Genomic DNA, 16,064 nt, shown 5'->3' on the forward strand with positions numbered 1-16,064 from the left:
GTCCTGTGCATTGTTATTACGGGTCTCTTCCTGTGCATTGTTATTACGGGTCTCGTCCTGTGCATTATTATTACGGGTCTCGTCCTGTGCATTGTTATTACGGGTCTCGTCCTGTGCATTGTTATTACGGGTCTCGTCCTGTGCATTGTTATTACGGGTCTCGTCCTGTGCATTGTTATTACGGGTCTCGTCCTGTGCATTGTTATTACGGGTCTCGTCCTGTGCATTGTTATTACGGGTCTCGTCCTGTGCATTGTTATTACGGGTCTCTTCCTGTGCATTGTTATTACGGGTCTCGTCCTGTGCATTGTTATTACGGGTCTCTTCCTGTGCATTGTTATTACGGGTCTCGTCCTGTGCATTGTTATTACGGGTCTCGTCCTGTGCATTGTTATTACGGGTCTCGTCCTGTGCATTGTTATTACGGGTCTCGTCCTGTGCATTGTTATTACGGGTCTCGTCCTGTGCATTGTTATTACGGGTCTCGTCCTGTGCATTGTTATTACGGGTCTCGTCCTGTGCATTGTTATTACGCGTCTCGTCCTGTGCATTGTTATTACGGGTCTCGTCCTGTAATGATAACTCAAGTGATTGTTTGGCCATTTTGTCAACTGTTGTCAATTACTGTTGACAATATATTTGAACATGTGCTTGAGCATCTTCTATCAGGTAGCCATCTATCACCAAGTGCCCTATTTTGAGCATTTAAAGTTGTCCCTCAACTCACCATTTTGAGGAAGCTAAATACCTGTAGTATTTTTCCAATACCCTCCCAAAGCATGTTAGGTAGGCAAAATGAACCACATGGACGCTAAACAAATCACCAATGGATGTGAAACGCTATTGTTTAGTTTTATACAGAATAAATTGAATTACTCTTGCTTAGTGGCGCTATTGTTCACTTTTGTATTGTTCCTGTGTGGTGGAAGTATTCATCTCAAAGGCAACAGCTAGTGTTGACTACGTGAAGGAAATGGTCATTCTGGGAATTTCCAGGATATTCAAGTCATCTCACTATCAGTTCCTTTTCGGCAGTCTTATAACATAACATGACCAAGACCAGAAGTATGATGGGGGGAGAAACAGCAGCAGTTTTTCATAAACGTTGTTTATTGATATGATCTCACAGCAGATTATTTACATTCATGATGACACTGACAGATGAGCACGCCCTCTATCGGTGTCCCCTTTTCCTCTCTCCTTCAGAGTTTGGAGTGAGCTTTGTGTGAGTTTACGTGTGTTTTCTTCAGATAACGTTGGAACAATGGCAGGGTTAAAGTGGTCCCTTAAATGAAGGGAAAAGTATGCAAACCGAGCAACACAGTAATAATGGATAGAGTAGACAATCATGACTGCTCAAGCCCTGGACAAATTCAGTCCCACAATCAAGCTCAAATAGTTCTCCGGCCCACAATGTCAACACTCTTGACCCAAAGGCTGCTTTATGAAATGGTGGTGAGGATGAATTCAGAATAGGAGGATAGCTATTTAGGAAGAGGGACAGAGAATAGATATGGCATTACCTCTCCACTGCTGTTTTACTTTCCTTGTTGTGCAAAGTGATCAAATCTGTCACACGTAGCAGTAGCATAATATTAATATGGTCCCCGTGTTTAAGAAAAAGCAACATGAAAGGGCTGGCGACTTAAGTGGTAGTTCCCAAATGTCTATTTCTATACGAAAACAAATGGTGTTAAGCGTGTCACCATATGAGTGGTACTGTACTGTAGAAACGGTTTGCAGTGTGAATAGCAACCGTTGCAACGCAGATGCATTCCACCAGAGAGAGAGAGACACACACACACACACACACACACACACACAAACACCAGAGGGCTGCATTTCTGCTTCACTTCTCGCATCACAATAGTAAGTACAGGTTTCAAAATAGTAGAAAATGTAATATGACAGAAATACCAACAAAAAAATCATAATTAGAAGCTAGAGATACCATAGTAATCCTAATCTAATGTTATTAGGGTAATCACAAGAGTTGTGATAGCGAAACTGTCTGAACTAACCCCGCCCTAGACCCCCTGCCTGTCCTGAGTGGAGCCAGGTTAACCAGGGCTCTATCAGCCTGCGACACATTCGCTATAGACTGAAGGTTACACTAGGTACAGATCTAGGATCAGCTTCCTCATCCCCCAAACCTAACCTGGGGTAAATTCTAAACTGACCTAAGATCAGCGTCTAGGGGCAACTTCACCCTACACCCCTTCATTCAGGCTGTGAAGTCAAAGGTTATCAGCACTCATGCTCATGCAGAGAGAGTTCAGTTAGCTGATCCAGGTTGCCTGAGCGATGCGATGCGTAAGTCCCTCCCTCCCCCGGCATGGCTCCATGGTAACAGACAGTACCACCCTGAGAAGACCAGAGTAGACAGAGACAGCGTGTTCAGTTACATACACATAGTTTAGTCATACCTGGGGCAAGAGGCCTAATATTTCAACTTTTATATCAAAGCCTTTATTACATATTCCATTTGGACATCTGTGCAGTCTCTGAGTCATTTTCCGAATGAAAGTCTGTATCTGCTCCTGAGTGGTGCAGGGGTCTAAGGAACTGTATCTCAGTGCAAGAGCTGTCACTGCAGTCCCTGGTTCGTATCCAGGCTGTATCACGTCTGGCTGTGATTGGGAGTCCCATAGAGCGGTGCACAATTGGCCCAGCGTCATCCGGGTTTGGCTGGGGTAGGCCGTCATTGTAAATAAGAATTTGTTCTTAACTGACTAGCCTAGTTAAATAAAGGTTTTTAAAAAATCTGTTAGAAGAAGGCCTGTGTATAGGAGGAAGTTGGTAATTGCCTTCCTTACTGTCGCTGAGGGGTTATTGGAATATACTTTAAAGTTACATTATTTCTAGTGGATTCGGAGTTCCTTTGTTTCCTGGACCACCTGCATATCCCCACAGTGAACTGAGCTCTTAATCTCAGAGAGATGGAGAGACAAACACACAGAGAAATTGAAACCCTACCTAGCCTTGCAAAGAGGAAAGACAAAGATGATGCTATGTTGAATGGTTATAAAGCAAGATCCTATCCTTACATCAACCCTGGATGGAGACAGGAAGAGAGAGTGACCCAACAGTTTAAACTCACTCAGCCTTCACACAATGCTATCAGTCCTCTCACCTTTTCTATATCTATTGTAGCGTACATCTCTTTCCAAACACAGAGAACAGTTTCAAATAGCCCTCAACCCACTGACAGGACTACACTTTTTTCCAACGGCCCCAAAAGTTCCCTATCCCCCTGTCTGCATCTACCAGAGAGAGAGGAGGAACTGAATGAAGTGTGGAAACAGGCATGAAAAGCCTCTGATAAGAGCCCTGAAATCAAACCCATTTCCTCCTTTTAATGGGGAGAGTCTGGCTAAATAAGATAAACCACTAGTCAGGGCACTGGGCTAGTTATCCCTGGGAACTGACTGGAGAACATTGGGACAAAAGAATGTTTTTAACCCCTGAGCCTATCCAAAACTGACTAGGGATCAGATTGTCTGCTGAAGATGACATCCTCAGAGTATTCTGACTTGGGATCAGCGGGACTTGACAGCAATCTATATGGTTTCTATAGTATTTCTAGGAACTGACCACAGATCAATATGACAGCCAGCCAGGGTGCCATTAGTAGTGTAACCCCAGCTGGGAACAACAACAGGATATCTCCATTCGGACAGAGGATAGGACTGGCCCAGTCATTTCCCTCTAGCACTGGCAACCACGACAACCCGGGCCAATGGCCAGGGGAATAATATGATAAAACAGTAAAGAACCTGGGAAAGTGCTGAGTTATTCCCCTCATCCTAACCGTAGAAGAGCTATTTATAAACTAAACTATTCACTGATCTGTAGTGATGAGAGAGTTTATGGGAGGTTAATGACAGATCTCCGGCACATTTTTATTTAATTAGGCAAGTCAGATCAGAACAAATTCTTATTTACAATGACAGCAACACTGGGCCAATTGTGCACTGCTCTCCTATGGGACTCCCAATCACAGGCAGTTGTGATACAACCTGGAATCGAACCAGGGTTTTTAGTGACACCTCTAGCACTGAGATGCAGTGCCTTAGACCACTGCACCACTCAGGAGCCCAAATGACAGTGAGTCCTAAGTTAACTCAGACTTTCCTGTACTGTAAATCATGCTTTGATTATATTTCTGTAGAAATGTGTGGTTGCTCTCAAAATAGGATTTGGTCAATGTGGATAGCAGTTGTGAATTGTCAGAACCTGCAAGATACTATATCACTGCTATAAGGCGAGTGTTGGAGTCAGTGGGTTCTTATTGTATTTCTCTGCAGTGTGGTTGAATACCTGTAAGCTGTGCTGGGTAGGGGGGCACAGGCCGTTGGACACCCCCTGGCAGTGCCTGGCCTCTTGGGACATGGTGAGCTTCAGAGGGAGGTGAGAGGGACGGGGTGTTGCAGGGCTAAGGTACAGTGGGGACTAAAAGAGAAAAAGGAGGGGTGAATAAGAGAAAGACAGACAGAGAGAGAAATAGAGAGCGATAAATAATTAGGTAATTAGATTAAATGTATTCTTACCAGTAGCTACTAAAACTATTGTATCTTCACTTTATGTGGTCAGCATCCCAAATGGCACCCTATTCAATAGGGCTCCGGTTCCCTACTATGTAGGGAATGGGGTGTTATTAGTGCCTACCTGTGTTTCTGCAGTGGGTCCCTGGCTGGGCAGGTGCAGGGAGGGCAGAGAGGTGTTGTAGGAGTGCAGGTAAGGTAGCCGGTGGCGGTCAATGGAGGCAGAGGAGTGGGGTCGCAGGCCAGAGGTCGTTGCCACGGGCGCCCTCATGGCTCGTCCCAGGCTGTTGGACTCCCTTCGCTGGTACTCTATAGGAGACTGGAGAGCTATGGACCACAGGAGATGGGGAAGGACAGGAGGTTAGTTGTAGGGAGAAAAAGTGAGACACAATCATGCAGTTGATGCTTAACCAATGGTACTATTTATTTGTTTATTGAGCATCTATAAATGTATCCAAATGGCAGAATCAATCACTTTACAGTGTTGCTCCCCTATTGTGAATACTTCATTAACACAGCTTAAAAATATCCTGAAATCATCATATTTTCAAACATACACTGAGTTTACAAAACATTAGGAACACCTTCCTAATATTGAGCTGCACCCCTTTTTCCCTCAGAACAACCTCAATTCATTAGGGCATGGACTCCACAAGGTGTCGAAAGGGTTCCACAGGGATGCTGGCCTGTGTTGACTCCAATGCTACCCACAGTTGTGTCAAGTTTGCTTGATGTCCTTTGGGTGGTGGACCATTATTGATACACACGGGAAACTGTTGAGTGTGAAAAACCCAGCAGCGTTGCAGTTCTTGACACACTCAAGCCAGTGCGCCTGCCACCTACTACTATACCCCATTCAAAGGCACTTCAATGGTTTTTCTTGCCCATTCACTCTGAATGGCACACATACACAATCCATGTCTCACTTCTCTCAAGGCTTAAAAATCCTTCTTTAACCCGTCTCCTCCCCTTCATCTACACTGATTGAAGTGAATTTAACAAGTGACATCAATAAGGGATAATAGCTTTTACCTGTATTCACCTGGTCAGTCTGTCATGGAAAGGTTTTGTATACTTGTGTGTGTAAACATCAGAGAAAAAAGTAGTACACTAAATAGGGAATAGGATGTCATTTGGAACACATGATGTATGTGGCCCTGGTCCAGCTGTCAGCAGCAGTACCATTGAGGAAGTTCCTCTGTGTGTCCAGGATCTGGACCACGTCGTTGACCCAGGCCCTTCGCGTCTCAGGGGACGATGCCTGTAGGACGAAGCGTGTCACGCTCCCATCAGGCCCGCGGGACGTCAGCACCAGACGACATGGGTCCTCCTCACAGTGGTCCTCCACACCCAGACAACTGAGCTGCAGTAGAGAGAGAGGCACAAGGGTCACATACACACACACACACGCGCACAGAGACACAAACACACACAGTACTCCGCCATTCTCACCTTGATGCTGTTTTTAAAGGTGTACCCTGGCAGAGAGAAGCCCTTTTTCCTGTCGATTGGCTCACTGATAATGACCAGCTGTTCAAACAGGAAGACACGCCTCTCCTTGGCGCGGGACAGGAAGCTGCTGTCCTGCTCACTGACTGTAAAGGTGTCCTGCTGGAGCAGCTTCCCCTGGGCTGTGATCTTCCCCTGAGAGAGAGACCCCCATAAGATAGAAAGAAAAACACTCATTTGAGTCATTTAGCGGACACTCTTATCCAGAGCAACTTAAAGTAGTGAGTGAATAGATTTCCATACTTTTTGTACTCATGTATAATGTTTTTGTTTGACAAGTGATATAATCAAAATGGTTTCCACCTGTTTTCAGTCATCTCATACATGCTTGCCAACTGTGCTAGAAAACACAACATCACATGGAGAACAGCGTCTGGTGTCTATCTCACCTCAAAGCCCTGCAGTCTGCCCACATTCATCATATCATTACAGCGCTTGGGCACGAAACACGTCACCTCCACCGCTCTCTGTGGGTGAGAGAAGAGGGGTGGAGATGGAGAGAAAGAGATGTTGTGGGATAGACAATTATGGTTTGCAACTTAAAACAGTATTTTTTTTCTCGTTCTCCAACAGAGCTGTGTACATGAGAGAACTCTGTGTGCAGTTCACAGTAATATCACAAGAAAGTATTGGAAATGTTTTGACCATGACTGTTTGTACCATGGTTTGGGGAGAACTCTCACCTCCAGCTCTGAGGTATCCCTTCCTGCTTTGGTGTAGTACTTCAGGAAGTCCTGAGGGATCCAATCAGAGAATAGTTACTGAATGTTTCAGAGTGATTTCTGAACAAAATGGGACTGTACTGTATCTTGTGTTTCATCATATAAGAGCGACATATTATCCACTGTGAGATTAGTGAGCTGATAAGAGGACTTGGGACTCTTGGGACAAAAGCTTTCAACATTCATCTCTAAATCACAGTAAAAGCTCCCAAAATGCTGGGGGGCAGGCTGCTTATTCTCCAGTCACTCACAATTTGTCTTTCTTCCTGCCTTTCTCTCCATCTCTTCCAGTGACAAGTCATTCAATACAGCTCCATTTCACGATGACTCAAATCAGCTAGGGCTAGATGACATCATGCTAATTATACCAGTTATTTTCCATATTCCAGAGGGATTTCAAACACACATGTATACGCACACAGGCAGACGCACTTAGACAAGTAAACATGCAGATGCAAACACACACACCTTGAGCAGTAGTTGGTATTTCATGATCCTCTGTACTGGTTTGATGAGCAGGTCGTTGAGTTGTAGTCTGTGGCCCAGCTGCTGCCTCAGCTCCTACAGAACCAGACAGGTTAGCTCCTCATAGGACACACACATAACCAAGGGCAGCTTTGGGTCAGCCAGACAGAACCCACTGAACAAAAATGGATTGAATCAACGTTGTTTCAATGCCATTTCAACAACAAAAAAATGTATGTGATGTTGAATCAACATGGAAAACTGATTGGATTTTCAGAAAACATATTTTTTTGTTGATTTCACATTGAATTCAAGTTAGTTGACAACTCAACCAAATGTAAATCAAAATTAGAAGTTGAACTGATGTCTGTGCCCAGTTGGAAGACATACAGAACAAAGGGCAGGTTCGGGTCAGTCAGACATAAAGAGACATAGAATTAGCACTTAAGATACAAACAACCCAAACCAGAGTTAGAGAAATAAGAGGAATTAGGCTAGAATGATGCCTGAGTGGGATTCAACTGCTCTTAAACTATCCTTGTCGTTGTACTGTGAAGAGTCACTCACCTCGAAGTAGGTCTCGATATACTCTGAGACAATGTGCTCTGACTTTGGCTTGTTCTGACAGTACACTACGTACATGTGGAGACGCCGCTCCTAGAGGTCCAAAAACAAACACAGAGATGATGAGAGCTTTACCAGATGGTGGCGCCTGTGGTCCCTGTGTGTGAGAGAGCTAGTGTGTGTGTGTGTGTGTGTGTGTGTGTGTGTGTGTAGGCTAAATGTCTCCGCCGTTGTGGACGCTCTAACCCTCGTATTCCTCTAAGTTTGACTCAGTTCTCCTTCCCCTCCAGGCCCTTTTGAAGTCTGTTAAATAAGAGCAGGAACTTTGCCTTATTAAATGGTTCTGGCAGCTTGGGAAGAATCCTTTAATTCACTCTTGCTTAATTAAACATGTTGGACTAATGAAGGAACAGAGAGGGAGCGAAAGAGAGACAGGGAAGTGGGAGAGCGAAAGCGAGAGTATATGCATTTGTCTATAGAAGATAATGTAAGAATGTGTGTATGTGTGCATGGATGATTTCCTGCCATGGTTTTGCTTTTCTCACTCGGCCTAATTGTTTCTGTGAGATCCTGACCTTCACACACAAACCCAGCTGTTTGTGTGTGTGCGTGTGTGCGCGCACAGTTGTGTGTGTGCACTAAGTACAAACACAGCTGTTTATTTGCTTTGAATGTCATTTATCTGTCATTATGGCTCATTTGTTTCTGCAGTTTCACAAACAGCCTGGCGTTTGAACACTGGCTCTTTGTAACTGGACATGTTAGCTGACCGTAGCACAGTACAAAGCCCTGTAGGACAATTATGCCTGCATTTATTATTATTCTACTGGCTTTCGCCTCTCCTCTCCTCCAGGCAGCCTGAACGATCAAGACACATCTGGATGGCAGTGAGCCAGAGACAGGGACAGTAAACAGTCAGTACTCTGAAGAGACCAGGACTTCTTACCAGACACACAGAGGGACACCCTGGAACTTCATTCCAAATACAAGAAAATAGAATCCAAGACCATGTAAGGGGCTAGGTTGTCATGGTGTGTCCGCAAACAAAGAGTTACACTTATGCAAACACAAACACTCATTTGCACACACACACACACACACACACACACACACACACACACACACACACACACACACACACACACAGACTCACATGCTTGATGAAGAGTTGGGCCAGTCTGTCGGGCTCTGACACACACTTCTCCAGCTCCCCCAGGAGATAGCTGTGACACACAGAGCAGAGGGGAGGGTCGAACACCAATATACACTCGTCTACACACACACAGGCAGAGGGGAAGAGACACACAGATACACACACAACTATACACATGGAAACAGATACACACAGAAACACAGAAAGATCGAGAGAAACAGATCCGACAGGTTTTCCCGAGACCACACACACACACACAGGAAATATCTGACAGCCATGTGGATTCAGTGTGAGAGCATCAGACTTATATGATACATGCTGATGAACATGCTCCAGTCTCAGTGAGCTCTCACACATAAGCTCTTCACATAAACAGCGCTCAGTATTCACATTCACACGTTTAGCCAAGAGCGTGAGACCTACTCTTTATGCCAGTCATAGATCTGGTGGATGTTCCCGAACACTATCTTGTCTTTGCCCTTCATGTCCTCTGGAATCCCTTGAGTGGCCATGCTGGCCATGTAGCCCTGGGCAAAGTAGAAGACACACACATCCTACCTCAGGACAGGAAATACTGCTACTTCACAGGAGGGCATCTGGCTATAGTCATCATTGTGTAATATGGTAGAGACAATAACATAACTTCTATGGCATAACAGAAAAAATAGTATTTTTTCAGACTAGGTACTTTATGTAAAAAATAACTGATAGGGGGGTCAGCATAAAAAATGTCACATGATCGATTTGTCACACACCTCTACTATGAGGCCCAGGTCGTCCACATACAACTTCTCTGTCTCTATCAGCTCTGTCAGCACATATCTGAGAGCGAGAGAGAGTGAGAGATGAGTTGGCTGTAGTAATAGAGGGCAGCCATTAAACAGTGTCTTCTCTCATCACAGTGAGGGATGGGGTTCTCCCAGAGTGGAGCCAGCACTTCCACCACACCGTTAGCTCTCATCAGGACACAGCATACAGAATTACATCCCAACTGGAACCATATTCCCTGTACACTACTTTTGACCAGGGCCCTTAGGGAACAGACTGCCCTTAGGGAACAGACTGCCATTTGGGACAATGGGACTTAATGACTGCAGCACCAGGAGCACTTAGATGCTGCATTATACTGTGGTGGAAAACTGACAGTCCATTAATGGGATAGGGACCATAAGACTGGACACATTGTGGGTTCACGTGGAGGTCACAACCACCTACATGCTTTTCTCTAAGGCACTCCTCCTGTCCTCCTCACTGTCCATGGTGGCTGACCATTGGCTGGTCGAGTCATCAATCAGGGAGGAGCCATCTACTTCTTCTGGGAGAATAGTGGAATAATGATGGTTCTGAAAGAAGAGGGTGGAGAGGTGAGTTCATACATGTATTCACTCCAGGTCTGTTGACTGTAAGCATATGTCTGCTATACAAAGAGAGCATAGAGTCCAGGCCCGACAGACAGTTCATGAATGGGACCTATGGCTGGTAGCTCCTAATCCAGGAAGCAGACGTTCATGGGAAGGAGAGGGAGGAAGTAGGGAGACTCCTCAGGACAAGGCCAGCACCCTGTAGGCTGTTCCAAGAGGGAGACTACTCAGGACAACTCCAGCACCGTTTGGGTTGTTCCAGGAGGGAGACTCCTCAGGACAACTCCAGCATCCTGTAGGCTGTTCCAGGAGGGTGACTCCTCACAACTTATCCCCTCTGAAAAAAACGGCCTGCCGTGACACTTAGTCCACACCCTCTGTACTCTGATAGCAATAAGCACTTTTCCATCTCTTTTCCTTTCTCTCTTTCTTGCCTAGGTGATAGCAGGCTGAAATGGCAAGAGAGTAATATTTCAAAGAATAAATAAGTCTTCACCTCAAATACAGGTTAATCTGAATAATAATGTAATCTTCTCTTTCTAAGACTTCAGCCACCCTTGTATTTATCTGTACCACCGCTCAACCCACCGCTCAAATGGGTGCTGATAGCCACAGCACGTCTGCCTCATGCTTCCTCGTATCCTAATGTTACCACCGCCAGGCAGCCCACAGACAGTATGTCTATTCACCAGTACCTAAGCTATGTTAAAGGGATGGCAGAGCTCCTGATGGACCTAGTGAGGTAGCCTATTCATGGCAGCTCAGCTCAGGGTCATCTCTTCTGATCATGGAGGGGAGGTAAAGGCAACGGCAGAGCTTTGATAAAAGTCCTAAAGATTTACATATTTATTGACCCTCATGGAGAGCTTCAGTGGTTAGAATGTGTCATGGGGTGTAAAGGCTGGAGTTTCAGTAAGAGTTAGGAGGGGGGAGGGAGTGAGAACATTTCCAGCCTGGCCATTCCCTCTAGCACTTCCTCAAGCCCCCCCCCCATTTCCTCTTCTTCCTTCCAGTAAATTCTCCAGTCTCTCTAAGCCTGACAGAGACTCACCCAAGACCCTGTTCTGAACTCCAGTCCCCCTCTACCTCCCTATTCCCTCCCATTGACAGCCTCCCCTGGTTTCTCTTCTTTCCCCCATTACCCACGTCTCCCTCAACCCCTCTCCACCCCTACCTCTGCTCCCTAACCATGATATATCCAGCATCCCTGTAGCTCTTTCTCTAACACCCACGTCTTAGTCTTCCCCGGACCTCTACTCTACTAACCCCCCTCCACCCACCCCTCCAGCCCTCCACCCCCAGCCCTGACCCTGTTTTCAGCTCCCCAGTGAGTCTGTGGACACAGTAGGCTGTCCGGGGCTGATCTGCTGCCTCGCTGCTTGATCACTTCCAGATGCAGCCTGGAAAATCCCACAGGATTGATCCCACTGAGCAAGGGCTTTCTTAAAGGTTCTTTAGATTTAAAGTGGTGAGAGTTTTTCCTGATTGTTTGAGGGCGAGAGCGTGTGAGTGTTTTTGTGTGCATGTGCATATAATAACTGATAAGGCAAAGTTGTTCTTTGAAGGTAATGTTTGGGTGAATTGGAGTTACTGCCAGATACTGTACACTGAATACACTGTACAGCATTTCCAGTGACTATGTATTTGCGGGGGAAACTGTTATGTTTTATAAACATTAGCTATACTAATTTAGCATACTCCTCTGGTTTGTTTGATGACTCTAGCATTGCTTATATGCTCTGTTTGAATGTTAATGCTCTAATTTCCAGGATTTTTGCATTAACCAATAAGCGGTTGCCCAGCAACAGCGGTATCTCAGGTTACATGAGGAGAGACTTGATGTTTTCTGACCTTACATCTATTTATGGTTAACTCGCCTTCGTTTTCTCTGTTGTTCAGGATTCTCTTTCTCTCTCTCTCTCTTACTTTCTTTTGATATCTTTCTCTTTGTCTCTCTCTCTCTCTCTCTCTCTTTCACCACCTCCCCCACTCTCTCCTTATTGAATATTGATACGGGTTTTAAAGGGAGTTGTTTCAGGCTCAGTGCCAGTGTTTGACTAACAGGGAAATGAATGCTCTGACAGCTGTAATATCTTGTTGTTCTCTAAATCTCCACAGAATCAGCCTTTGTGTACAGAGCTCTAACAATCAAATCAAATTGTATTTGTCACATGTGCCGAAAACAACAAGTGTAGACCTTCCCGTGAAATGCTTATTTACAAGCCCTTATCCAAGAATGGAGTTTTATGAAGAGATAAGAAAAAATTTAATAAATAAACTAAAATGAAAAACTATAATTTTTAAAGGAATGCAATAAAATTGCAATAACAGTGCCTTTCGGAAAGAATTCACACCCATTGACCTTTTCCACATTTTGTTACGTCACAGCCTTATTCTAAAATATGTATATTTTTAAGAATCATCAGCAATCTACACACAATACCCCATAATGACAAAGCAAAAACAGGTTGTTATAAATGTATAAAAAAATAGAAAACACATACCTTATTTACATAAGTATTCAGACCGATTGCTATGAGACTCTAAATTGAGCTCAGGTGCATCCTGTTTCCATTGATCATCCTTGAGATGTTTCTACAACTTGATTGGAGTCCAGCTGTGGTAAATTCAATTTATTGGACATGATTTGGAAAGAAACACACCTGTTCCCACAGTTGACAGTGTATGTCAGAGCAAAAACCAAGCCACGAGGTTGAAGGAATTGTCCGTAGAGCTCCGAGACAGGATTGCATCGTGGCACAGAGCTGGGGAATTGTACCAAAACATTTCTGCAGCATTGAAGGTCCCCAAGAACACAGTGGCCTCCATCATTCTTAAATGGAAGAAGTTTGGAACCACCAAGACTCTCCCTAGAGCTGGCCTCCGAGCCATACTGAGCAATTGGGGGAGAAGGGCCTTGGTCAGGGAGGTGATCAAGAACCCGATGGTCACTGACAGATCTCCAGAGTTCCTCTGTGGAGATGGGAGAACCTTCCAGAAGGACAACTATCTCTGCAGCACTCCACCAATCAGGCCTTTATGGTTTAGTGGCCAGACGGAAGCCACTCTTCAGTAGTAAAAGACACATGACAGCCAGCTTGGAGTTTGCCAAAAGGCACCTAAAGACTCTCAGACCATGAGAAACAAGATTCTCTGGTCTGATTAAACAAAGATTGAACTCTTTGGCCTGAATGCCAGTCTGGAGGAAACCTGGCACCATCGCTATGGTGAAGCATGGTGGCAGCATCATGCTGTGGGGATGTTTTTCAGCGACAGGATTGAGGGCTCCAGAGCGCTCAGGGCCTCAGACTGGGGTGAAGGTTCACCTTCCAACAGGACAGCGACCCTAAGCTCACAGCCAAGACGACACAGGAGTGGCTTCGGGACAAATCTCTGAATGTCCTTGAGTGGCACAGTCAGAGCCTGGACTTAAACCCAATCAAACATCTCTGGAGAAACCTGAAAATAGCTGTGCAGCGACGCTCCCATCCAACCTGACAGAGCTTGAGAGGATCTGCAGAGAAGAATAGGAGGAATTCCCCAAATACAGTTGTGCCAAGCTTGTAGCGTCATAACCAAGAAGACTCATGGCCGTAATCACTGCCAAAAGTGCTTCAACAATGTGCTGAGTAAAGGGTCTGAATACTTATGTAAATGTGATATTTCAGTTTTTTATTTTTAATAAATTAGCAAACATTTCTAGAAACCTGTTTCTGCTTTGTCATTATGCAGTATTGTTTGTAGATTGATAAGAAAAATTACAAAAATGAGGGTAAGGCTGTAACGCACAGTAACAAAATATGGAAAAAGTCAAGGTGTCTGAATACTTTCCGAAGGCACCGTGTACAGGGGTGGGGTTACCGGTACCGAATCAATGGGGGTACAAAAGGCTGCAGTGTCCTCTGTCTGCTCTGTTTGTGTGTGTGTATGTGTGTAATCCTTACCAGACTGTGTGTATCCCTGTCCTGTAGTAGGTCAGATAGGTAGCTGTGACAGAGAGGGTGTGTTGGAGAGTACGTCGCTGGACTCACCAGGGCATCATTCCCCTGCACAACACACAACATACACAATATAACACACATACACGCACGCACACATACACACACATACACACACACACACACACACACACACATACACACGTAATCTATTCACGTTACATGGGCATTCATATTAAGTCATTGGAGTCAGGGGTTTGTCCTGAAGTGATGTTATCACAATCTTTTATAAAAACCTCTGTGTGGATTCCAAGGCTATAGTAGAGAGTAATGCCTCACCAAGTCCACATCAGTGCAGGGGAGGATTGTGTAGTTCTCCCCCTGCTCCAGAGGCCTTCCAAGGGCTTGGCCGTTAGGGAGGAGGGGAGAGGGATGCTTCCCATCTAGCCTGTGGACCTGCCTGTCCTCCTTGCATCCCCCTCCTCCTTTCACTCCTCCTCCTCCCCCCACGCTCAGCTTGCGGACGGGGTTGGTGAGCCACTTCTTCAGGGCACTGACGGAGTGCCGTGACTCCCCAGGGGAGGAGGTCGAGCAGGGGCTGGAGATGCCAGAGGCCTGGTTGGCCATAGAGCCTACGGATGGAGTGATGCTGCCCTCACTGCCGGCCACAGAGTACGACTCTACAGGGGAGACAGAGAAAGAGAGGTTTTGGTTTAAGCACAGGTTTTTCTATTGGTTACTTCCTTAGAATACCTTTAATTTATAGACTAATGTATTAACACTACTCAATTTCCCAGTACCAGCTTTAATACCACAGCAACCAGGCCATTTACTGCTTTCTAACCCACACAGAGCTCTCATGTGGATATTGCCTTACCACCTCACAAAAATGTGCTTAAATGATCTGTTTTAAGCAGATAAAGTATTTATACCATTGTAGCATAGGGAGTCACATGCCGGGCCGAAATAAACCACGTTTAATCAACAAATCCACAGGTGGAAACTCACTTCACAGTACAAAGAAAGAAACAGAAAGAACAAGATACTTTGGCTCGGACACTGTTTATCTAGTGTGTGTGTGTGTGTGTGTGTGTGTGTGTGTGTGTGTGTGTGTGTGTGTGTGTGTGTGTGTGTGTGTGTGTGTGTGTGTGTGTGTGTGTGTGTGTGTGTGTGTGTGTGTGTGTGTGTGTGTGTGTGTGTGTGTGTGTGTGTGTGTGTGTGTGTGTGTGTGTGTGTGTGTGTGTGTGTGTGTGTGGGGGGTAGGAGGCATTCTTAACTAAGCTATGGAGAGAGCTGTTGATTTGACATCCTAAAATAGTTCACATGCGACAGATGACACAGCCATCGAGTCAGCCTGCCGATGTGATATCATCACTGAGAGAGAGGCAGGAAGAGGAGGAACAAGAGTGTGGAGTGGGTCTGCAGGGAGAAAGGGGTAAACATATTGGAGGAGGTTTATGTTAACACATACTGTATATGTCCTCAAAGAGAGTGTGGATATGAGTTTTAAACTCATGCCGTGCTGGGTTGAGCCCGGCCCACCCTGTCTTCTCTCTCAGGGGGTAAGGAGTTGGTGTTTACAGAATGGTATACACTGGCTGACCCCACTGTATATTTGGATTCCAGTGAGACATTGTAATGACAGTGAAAATGAGGAAAGGAAGAGGTACAAAGGGGAAAAGGAGTGAGAAAGAGTGAGAGGAATTGAGAGGCAGGAGGTGGAGGGACGAACACACAGTAAAATAGTTTGAGAGGAGAGAGAGGAATACAAGAGTGCAGAGTTTTCTTGGGAGACGAATGAGGCCTTG

At 45.3% G+C, this 16,064-nt stretch overlaps 1 protein-coding gene across 1 annotated transcript in view; it reads right to left on the reverse strand.

Moving 5' to 3' along the window:
- Positions 1–1,089: 1,089 nt before the first annotated feature.
- Positions 1,090–16,064, reverse strand: part of arhgef25b (Rho guanine nucleotide exchange factor (GEF) 25b) — a 44,677-nt gene continuing 29,702 nt past the window's right edge. Inside the window, exons 2-16 of the mRNA XM_024427316.2 lie at positions 14,596–14,936; positions 14,263–14,364; positions 10,173–10,300; positions 9,713–9,779; positions 9,381–9,484; positions 8,958–9,027; positions 7,808–7,897; positions 7,244–7,336; positions 6,737–6,787; positions 6,443–6,520; positions 5,997–6,188; positions 5,727–5,907; positions 4,669–4,871; positions 4,321–4,452; positions 1,090–2,364 (exon numbers count right to left, since the gene is read on the reverse strand). Of these exons, the coding sequence (XP_024283084.1) occupies positions 2,248–2,364; positions 4,321–4,452; positions 4,669–4,871; positions 5,727–5,907; positions 5,997–6,188; positions 6,443–6,520; positions 6,737–6,787; positions 7,244–7,336; positions 7,808–7,897; positions 8,958–9,027; positions 9,381–9,484; positions 9,713–9,779; positions 10,173–10,300; positions 14,263–14,364; positions 14,596–14,936 (1,949 nt within the window). The 3' untranslated portion in view covers positions 1,090–2,247. The remainder of the gene's footprint in view (positions 2,365–4,320; positions 4,453–4,668; positions 4,872–5,726; positions 5,908–5,996; positions 6,189–6,442; positions 6,521–6,736; positions 6,788–7,243; positions 7,337–7,807; positions 7,898–8,957; positions 9,028–9,380; positions 9,485–9,712; positions 9,780–10,172; positions 10,301–14,262; positions 14,365–14,595; positions 14,937–16,064) is intronic.

The sequence above is a fragment of the Oncorhynchus tshawytscha genome, linkage group LG07, assembly GCF_018296145.1.
Source record: "Oncorhynchus tshawytscha isolate Ot180627B linkage group LG07, Otsh_v2.0, whole genome shotgun sequence".
Lineage (NCBI taxonomy): Eukaryota > Metazoa > Chordata > Actinopteri > Salmoniformes > Salmonidae > Oncorhynchus > Oncorhynchus tshawytscha.